General features: G+C 41.9%; 1 protein-coding gene across 1 annotated transcript; it reads left to right on the plus strand.

The window, feature by feature from the left end:
• Positions 1-301: 301 nt before the first annotated feature.
• On the plus strand, positions 302-4,219 carry LOC113322020 (SRSF protein kinase 1-like). Its single transcript, XM_026570018.1, has 4 exons — positions 302-685; positions 802-1,776; positions 3,240-3,287; positions 3,410-4,219. Exons 1-4 carry the CDS (start codon positions 455-457, stop codon positions 3,851-3,853), a joined length of 1,698 nt encoding a protein of 565 aa, XP_026425803.1. The 5' UTR covers positions 302-454; the 3' UTR covers positions 3,854-4,219.
• The last annotated feature ends 6,147 nt before the right edge of the window (positions 4,220-10,366 follow it).

Below are 10,366 nucleotides of genomic sequence, written 5' to 3' on the forward strand. Positions count from 1 at the left end.
CAAATTTTACGAGAAAAATATTCTACATATTAATGGACTTTGAGAAAATTGAGAATAAGTGGGAGGATGAAAGTTTTAATACTAACTAGGGGAAAGGAAATACAAACATAAAGGGTAATTTAGTCTTTCCGACATAGCTAGACACCCCATATCCTGTTCTGCTGGGTGGAATGCTCAAGACCCATAACCAGAGTGCCCAATTTAGGGAGGATATTTTTCTCCCCTTAGCCATTGTCTCGCACTGTATGACACAAAGATGGACACAATCCCTCTCTCTTTAATCAATTTTCATTCTTCTATTAAAAAAAAAAAGTCTTTCTCTTTCTTCATTATTGAGTTGTCGCCACCAACAATCAAAATTGATTGAGTAAAGAAGAATCAAAGTATTATTTTTTCAACTTCTCCACCAGAAAATCAGAAACCCCCGATTTCTTAAAAAAAATCCCAAATTTCAATGGAGGATCAGAAAAGAAATGATGAAATCATTGATGCCGATGATAAAAACAGTAACAGCAGTGATGATAATTTCACATCAGAAGATGAAGGAACAGAAGATTACACTAAAGGGGGTTATCATCCTGTTCGAATCGGTGATACATTTAACAGAAATCGCTATGTTGTTCAAAGCAAACTCGGTTGGGGTCATTTCTCTACTGTTTGGCTTTCATGGGATACTCATAATTCAGTAAGCTCTCTCCTCCTTTCCACCAAAGTTGTTCAATTTCTTGTTTATTTGTGGATTTAAATTCTGGGTTTGTGAAGTTTTGTGAAATTTTGGAGTTTTTGCTGTTCAATTTGTAGAGATATGTAGCGTTGAAAGTACAAAAGAGTGCACAGCATTATACAGAAGCAGCAATGGATGAGATTACAGTACTTAAACAGATATCAGAAGGGGATTTACATGATAGGAAATGTGTTGTGAAATTATTAGATCATTTCAAACATTCAGGACCAAATGGGCAACATGTTTGTATGGTTTTTGAGTATTTAGGTGATAATCTACTGACAGTTATCAAGTACTCGAGTTATCGTGGGATGTCGATTAATATGGTTAAGGAAATTTGTTATCATATATTAGTTGGTTTAGATTACTTACATAGGAAATTATCGATTATACATACAGATTTGAAGCCAGAGAATATTTTATTGTTGTCGACGATTGATCCAGCTAAGGATCCTAGGAGATCTGGGTCTCCGCTTGTTCTTGCTAATGGAAAGGGTAGATCGATGGCTGAGGCTGGATCTTCGAGGCAAACTAAGAGTTTAAATGGAGATGTAGTGAAGGGACAGAAGAAGAAGATTCGGAGAAAGGTGAAACGGCCAGCACCAGGTTGTACATGGAAGGAAGTTGTTGAGGATACGGAAGTGAATTTAGCAACAGATGGGGCAGTTGAAGCTGTTTGTGATACAAATTCGAATGTAGTAACTAAGGAAGACGAGCCAAATAGTTCTAGTTCTAAAGATAATTCTTCCAATGTTGATGAGGTAAAGGATACTCGTCATGCAAATGGGAGACCTAGTCGCTCTATGAGGCAGAAGATGTTGGAATCAGTTGAGCTCAAGTGTAAGCTGGTTGATTTTGGGAATGCCTGTTGGACGTACAAACAATTTACAAGTGATATTCAGACAAGACAATATAGGTGTCCAGAAGTTCTTCTTGGATCTAAATATTCTACCTCAGCTGATCTATGGTCCTTTGCTTGCATTTGTTTTGAGTTGGCAACTGGGGATGTTCTCTTTGATCCTCACAGCGGTGACAATTTTGACAGAGATGAGGTATGGCTGCAATTTCTTATTGTAATTTGATGTCTTACCTTCAAACTTTACTCTATATATTCTTCATTTTATAATGCATCACAATAACCTGGAACCTAGTCTAGTCATCAACAGTGTTTGGATGACTTACTTAAACAAGTAATTGCATGAGATGGATCTGTACTGTACGTTGTACCGTAGTTGGTAACTTGAGTGTTTAAAATTTACCTGGTAAGTTGAGGGTTGGTGTAGTTGTTTAATTGCTCGATAAAGAATGTGTGTCAACACCACATGTGTTGACAGTTGACATGTCCTACGACGTACCACGAAATTGAAGTTATGTGTCTCAATATAAATTGGATGTCTGGCCATAGTGGTCCACGACAACAGGTCTAAAGATATTGTTTAGCAAGTAATTTGATGATTCATATCTGTGGCATAAATTATCTTTCTTTTTCTGGCCTCCATATTTTTGATAGGCAAACCACCTGGAATTTGTTTGTCGGTTTGGCATTTGATGTGGGATGTCAAAGTTAGAAATGAACACCTCTTAGGTTTACTTCAGCTTTTATCAATTTATAGTCCATCTTAGGTAGTTATGTCACACGGCTCACACCCTCTTCTTTCTGGATATTACATTTTACCTCCTCACTTATAAAGACTTTTCATGACTTTATCCAGCTTATTTGAGCTCTGGAAAACTTGTTTTCAATTCACATCTCTTATCTAAGCTTTCTCTCGTGTATATTGAATAAGGAACATATAGTCACTTGTCTGTACTGGGCATATTCTAGAGGTTTCAATTTCTTTGCTTTGACTAATGGCTGCAGTCTGGCATGTGTCAAATAGATTCTATAGATCTGACAAAGACTGCCGATTTTCATCGAAATAATCAGTTTACCTATGTTTGCTAAAAAGAAGGAAAAGAACTATGAAATGCAAGTTAGTATCATGTTCGTTTCGTATATGGATGAAGTTAGTTCAAGGGGAAGAAACAGATTTGGTGGGAAGGGTTGGTGCACATATTATTTTCTTGTGAATCTGCATATGCTAGGGAGAATGATGCCTATGCTAAACACACATATTGGGCATGTAGCATCATTTATATTTCGCTGCACTTTGGGGTTGTAAATTGCTTGTAACTGGATATCTCTACAGTTCTTTTGCATGCTATGCCACTCTATCCTTGCATCTTGTCAGTCGTTTTCATGTTGATCTCTGTTACCTCAGTCTGCTTCTTCTGAAGATTGTTGGGAAGTTAGTTCCTCGCATATATGGTCATAATTAGCTATCTTTTTTATCATCAATTCTGTTACTGGAGTCATGGGTTTAGGAATGAGAATCATGTAAACTCCTTGTTTTGATAGTTTCGGATTGTTTTTTGTGTACAGAATGTATAATGTTAGTAAGTCCATTTGAAGACTGAGAGATACTCAGTACAGGGTTGAAGTATGGTTGATTATTCATGATGTTTCCTTTCACAGGACCACTTAGCTCTAATGATGGAACTACTTGGAATGATGCCACGCAAGGTACCCTGATTATCCCTATGAATACTGGCAATGTCTCATTTTCAGAACTTGTCGATTAGATTTGAGATATAGTTTAGTTGATTCCAGTACCGTGATTCTACTACACTACTTTTGTTTTTCAGATTGCATTAGGTGGACGGTATTCACGAGACTTTTTCAATAGATATGGTGATCTGAGGCACATTCGTCGGTTACGTTTCTGGCCCCTTAAAAAGGTTCTGATGGAGAAATATGAGTTTAGTGAACAAGATGCAAAAGAACTGTCTGACTTTCTGGTACCCATACTGGATTTTGTTCCTGAGAAGCGACCAACAGCAGCTCAGTGTCTTGAACATTCTTGGTTCACTTCACGCCCCAGTCTTCGCGAATCTTCAATGCCCACAGTTCAAACCTTAGCTGCAGATGGCGATAGTTCAGATACGAAAAGTAGGGATAGAGATGAAAGAGAAGCAATGGAAATAGGTCTGGGGAAGATTGCTATTGATGGAGCAGCACAACCCATTAAAGATCGGCAACCAAGTTATTCGAGACCCTATACAGCGAAGACGCGAAGTACTAATTCTTGAAGGTAGTTCTTGGCACGACGTTTTCTTTATTCGATTTTATTTTTTAGTCCGCATTGTTTATCCACTGCTGCTCTCTATCAGATGAGTAATGAGGAACTATTTCTTCCTCGTCAGTGATATCCAACGTTGTGGTGTAGACTGTAGATAAGTGTGATTTACTGGGTGATGAGTCATTGAGAGATATAGTATGGTCCTGTATGGAAAGATCAAACCAGGCTACGTCAATACAAACTATGAGAGAAATTATTTTTGCTCTGTTTTGACTTTTGAGTACATTTTCAATGTAACCTCGATCAATTTGTACACTGGGGGTCCTGATAATTCAGCTTTTGTTTTGCTTCTGGAAATTGATCGTATTTTTCAGAATTCCTTGTGCAATTTTTTTTATGGTTTTCAATTGCCTGCTCAATAAGAATTTTGCAGTTGCAGATGTTGGTATTTCGAAGATTTCACTATAATTTTTGAAACATTGATAGAAGAAGTCTGACACTCTGAGTATAAACAGTTATAATTTAAACACGATGTATCAGCCACCAAAACCATTGTGTTATAGGACACTGAAAATAAAGCTTATATGTCGACAGCCCATACTAAAGTGTTCGTTTCACGGTGTCCAACAAGTTCAGGTACTGGTCATGCAATGCCTTCAACACGTCCATGCATTTTTTTTTTCGCTTCGCGTAATTGTCCTGCACCAACATCAACTCGTTCTGCGCCAACGTCAACTCCTGCTTGCACCTCTGCACTCGGTCTTGGTCCATCGACACCAGCAGCTCGTCCATGCAAAATTTTACTCGCTGACACGCGCTAGCACAGTTCAGGTAGTATTGGTCCTGCACCATCTTCAACTCATCCATGCAACTCTGAACTCGCTTACTCCCGTCAGCATGGTTGAACAACACAAGAGCCACTGTCTCCACGTGAAGGTCATAAATCGGGACATTATACAACTTCTTCTGGAGGTCCTTAATGAGTCGGTGCTCAGGGTTGATCTCCATTCTCATCTCACCCATGCCCGAGTCCCTCAGAAAACAACAACTAGAGGACGATCCGAAACGGTCAGAGACAACAACATCCTCAACTCTATCACCTAGCACTTCCTTCATCACCTTGCACAGATACCGGAACTTTTCCTCCGCGCTCACTTGACCTTCCTTTTCTAGACATAAATTCTTCTCACCCACTAATACCACCTCGACCTCGACTTCCGCCTCGACCTCTCTGACTTCCCTGACTTGATGATGTCCGAATTTTCTTTGAAGGACCTTGTCCAGGATTGCCCCTTTGAGAACCACCTTCTTCCCCACTACCTTGATCATCACCATCTCCCTTTTGAGCACATTCTTGTGTTAGTTGGCTAGCTTTTCTCCTTGTCCTCTTACATTGCTTTTCCAGATCAGCGAACATTTTCTTTGCTTGTGGATTTTCAGTGTGTTGGCAGTACTCAGCGTATATGCGACTTTGCTCAGGTTCCATCACTTCTCCTTTGTCGGCTTTGCAACAAAATGACTTCACAAATATCTTCACCCGTTCCCTCTATTTGCATTCAGATACCGATTAGGATTAACATAATTAAAATTGTATGTAAATGATTAACACAATTCGAAAAATAAGTATTTACCACAAGCTTAAGAATAGAGGAGTCATCTCTAGTGTCGGCTGTAGAAGCAGCGGAAGATGCTTTGTTGCTCCTCCTACCCGTAGTCTGATCAATCCTTATCACTCGACCGTGGGAGAAGCCTTCATACCATGGCATGTAATCATCGGTTACCTTATGACCTTCATTAACATGCTCCCACCGAGAGATTTCTACCCTACTAGTACCCAAATGCCTATTATTCCAATGCTCAGTCTTAGGCTCAGGTTCGTAAGCAACAACCAACGCCTTTTTGTCCGCCTTGCATTTCTTTAATTTATATTTGAACGGTGGTACATAATCCTGATCGGGTGAATCTTGCATATACCCAAGCTGACGCATTACTCTATGCGGATTGTACATTGAGTATCCATAAGGGTAAAACAGAGGACCACGGTAATATGCAAGATCTTGCAATCCTCCTACTCTATCTTCCTTATAGGGATCAAAGGTTACCTCTTTAGCTGTCATGTTGTCCAATTTTGGCGCATGGCTAGCAATTTCAACTTCTGCGCTTCCTCCTTATCCTGACTTCCAGTGTACGTGTATCGGGTTCCTCTTGGTTTAGTATTGTTCCATCTTGGCTGCAATTGGATGTCTCCATCGCCTTTGATCAATGAGGGGAAATGCTCGTAAATCCACACCTGAAACAACATCAAAACAATAAAAATAATGTTAAATCTAAAAATATAGAACAACAAATATTACGAAAAACGAACAAATTTGATAACTCAAATTACCCGAAGTTACTAGCTGAGCGTTCAAATGTGCTACTATGGCAGTCCCCCACGAATACTTACTCACCTCCTCCAAGGGATCCAAAAATTGAAGAAGGTTGACGCGACTCTGTTTCCTTTGCTATATGGAAATATAACCGAAGCAAGGACATACAACAAGTATGCGGCTGTCTTCGCACGAACTTCAAAAATCATAGAGTAGTTCATTGTCTCCTTCTTTCTCAAGTGACCCCTTATACATCTTTCTAATCTCAATAAGTTTATACTCTTTTTTTGGGTACATCTTTCCCATCACAAAGAGGCCATACGTCTTAAATCCAAACAACTTCTCCGTCAATTCATAAATTTTTTTCCGATCTAGGTTTTTCTTGAACTTGTTTTCCGTGGATTTTCCCTCAACCTGCAATCCTAGAATCTTTTCTGCGTCTTCGGGAATCAATGACATCTCGCCAAAAGGGAATTGGAATGTATCGACTTTGCCGTAAAACCTCTCAGTAAAACATGATACTGCAGCCTTGTCATATGCAATCACGGAGTTTTGAACGGCAGGATACAAACCTGAGTTTTGAACAATGGCTCTCACTCTTGGACATTCACCTTCTAGGGGCCATTTTTTCATAAGAAGATTGGTGTCTAAAAAGACGAGTGGCATTCTTATGATCCTACGAAAGACAAACAAATAGAATTAAAACATAATAAAATAAATATCAACAAATCATATGAAAATCAAAGTTGAGATTGTTACAATTGTCTCATTGATGGTACGGGCCCACGATCTATCATATCCGAATAGAACTTTGTCGCCATCTTTAGGTTCACCTATGGCTTTCCCACCGGGTAGACGAGTAAGCTGCAAACACATGGGTGGAATGTGTCGCGCGCTTGGTTTATTTGGGACTTTCTCCTTCGGCTGTGGCTGTGGATGTGGTTGTGCAACATCCTCCTCATCCTCCTGAATCTCCTCCTCCTCATCATCATCATCAACGCTACTACCATCATTTCTTTCCTTACCATTTCCATCATTACCATCATCCTCATCATCCTCTTCATCACTGCTACCACCACCATTTCCATCATCATCATCATAATTACCTTGATCCCCCTGTTCCTCTATCTCTGTCACCTCATTACCACCATTCAATCCATCACCACCATTCCATCCATCACCACCATTACCTTGATCACCATCCTCTTCATCATCATAAGCATCATATTCACCTACTAAAGGAATTTTTTCATGTTCCGCGACTTCTTCTTCTTCATCGCTAGGGGTTGTATATATAACAGCAGATGATGAAGACGACGATCTAGAGGAATCATCACATGGTTCTCTGGGTTGGCGGATAATTAAGGCTACCTCACTCGGTGTTTTTCCTCGTAATAGACCCACATTTAGGTATTTTTGGTTGCGAGGAGGTATGTATGGAGGAGTTACCAAGACATTCTTATCCTTTTTATTCTTGTTACTGAAAGGGCAACAACAAAAATATTTAAGAGTCGTCAGAAAAAATTCCTAAAATAAACGAATCTTACAAAAACTAACGACTCCATGTATATCATAACGATTTAAGCAATTTTTCTTAACGATTCTTCCTATTTTATAGAAAAAAGACCAAATATGTGTGGTGCAGAGTCGTTTACATCTAAAATTGGTCGTCCACAAAAGTCGTTAACTTATTCCAATTATGTGGATGACTTTTTCATTAATTGGGACAGAGTGGTGGTTTGGAAAATCACGGAGTCGCTGATTAATAAAAATAGTCGTCAGAATAAATCACACAGGGGTCGTTTTCACCTAAAAAATTGGTTAACGATTTCTTGATGATGTCAACATGCATGTCAAATATCGTTAACAAAAAACAATTGGTTAACGATTCTAACCTAAAAAAAAAAACCTACAGCAGGAATCGTTTTCTCCGCCACCCTAATGGTTGACGATTTCTCCAAAGTCCAACATTCATATCAAACATCGTTAACCAAACATGAAAAATCGTTAAGCAAAGATGAAAAATCGTTAGACATTCAAACTTACTGCTTAACGCCTACCATTCTGAGAAATCAATTTCTCCGATTCAAACCCTAATTTTCAGCATAACATCAAATTAAACTGAAACCCAAGTTAAAGTTGGGGGTTTGAAAGGACTGTTGATGGTGGTTTTTAGCTTAGGGTCAAAATCGTAAAACTGTATATCTGACATGACGTCACTATGACCATTAGCACATTTATTGAATCAATCAGCATGCCTACGTAAGAATTACCGGAGTACCTTTTTTTTTTACATGGATCATGTTCCACGACAGAACCCTTAACACTAACTGTCATCATCTACGCCAAACCCTAATTCTCATGCTACCGCGCCAAGGCATGCCAACCATGCCACCCGCACCACTGTGCCAATGGAAGACCATGCCATCCACGTCACCACGCCAAGGCATGCCAACCATACCAGCCACACCACTGTGCCAATGGTATACCTTGTCAGCCACATCTCCGCGCCAAGGCATGCCAACCATGCCATCCGCACCACTGCGCCGATGGCATGCCAACCATGCCAGCCACATCTCCGCGCCAAGGCATGTCAACCATGCCAGCCGCACCACTACGCCAATGGCATGCCATGCCAGCCGTACCTCCGCGCCAAGGCATGCCAACCATGCCAGCCGCACCACTGCGCCAATGGCATGCCATGCCAGCCGCACCTCCGCGCCAAGGCATGTCAACCATGCCAGCCGTACCACTGCGCCATGCCAGCCGCACCACCGCGCCAAGGCATGCCAACCATGCCAGCCGCACCACCGTGCCAAGGCATGCCAACCATGCCAGCCGCACCTCCACGCCAAGGCATGCCAACCATGCCAGCCGCACCACATGTGCCAATGGCATGCCAACCACCTTTCTGCGCCATACCATGCCGGCCTTCCCTATGCGGCTACCAAAACGAAGGCGTGCGATGATCAGCGGCCACCCTTCCATCTTAAATGCAAATCTTAGCCGTCCAAGGTCGCCAAACAACGCATGATAACCTTTGGCCAACGCCAAAACCCTAGTTTGGTCGCGCCTAAACCACGCCAAGGCATGCCGTCGGTGCCACATGTGCCAATGGCATGCCGCGCCATCCACCTTGCCGCGCCTAAGCCATGCCATGATGGCCTTCCGTTCACGGCTGCCAAAACGAAGGTGTGCGACAATCAACGGCCACCCTTCCATCTTAGATGCAAATCTCAGCCGTCCAAGGTCACCAACCAACGCATGGTAACCTTTGGCCCAACGCCAAAACCCTAGTTTGGCCGCGCCTAAACAACGCCAAGGCATTCCAACCATGCCACATGTGCCAATGGCATGCCACGACATCCACCTTGCCGCGCCTAAGTCATGCCATGCCGGCCTTCCCTTCACGGCTGCCAAAACAAAGTCGTGCGATGATCAACGCCCACCCTTCCATCTTAGATGCAAATCTTAGCCGTCCAAGGTTGCCAAACAACGCATGGTAACCTTTGTCCCAAAACCCTAGTTTTGTCCACGCCAAACCGCGCCAAGGCATGCCATGCCACATGTTCCAATGGCATGCCAACCACCTTGCCGCGCGATACCATGCCGGCTTTCCCTATGCAGCTACCAAAACGAAGGCCTGCAACGATCAACGACCACTTTTTCATCTAAGAAAGCCAAAACCCTAAATTTTGGCCGCGCCTAAACTAGGCCATATTAAAGCCATACTGATCATGCTTTCATGCCACTGGCTACCAAAACGAAGGCCTGCAACAATCGACGTCCACTTTTTCATCTAAGATGCAGATCTTAGCCATCCAAGGTTACCAGCTAACGCATGGCAACCTTTGGCCCTAGTTTGGTCGCGCCTACAAAGCCAAAACCCTAACTTTTGGCCGCGCCTAAACTAGGCCATATTGAAGCCCTACTGATCATGCTTTCATGCCACTGGCTACCAAACGAAGGGTTGCAATAATCAACGGCTACCTTTCCTCTTAAGATGCAAAATCTCGACCGTCGAAGGTCACCACCAATTCGGCAAGTCTCCCAAGCTCAACTTTCCAGACAACAACAACATGCTACACGTTTTCGACGAAAACGATCGAGACATCAACACATGTCACAAACTGTGGGATGCTCATTGGGTATTG

Source organism: Papaver somniferum, chromosome 11 (genome assembly GCF_003573695.1).
Source record: "Papaver somniferum cultivar HN1 chromosome 11, ASM357369v1, whole genome shotgun sequence".
Taxonomy (NCBI): Eukaryota; Viridiplantae; Streptophyta; class Magnoliopsida; order Ranunculales; family Papaveraceae; genus Papaver; species Papaver somniferum.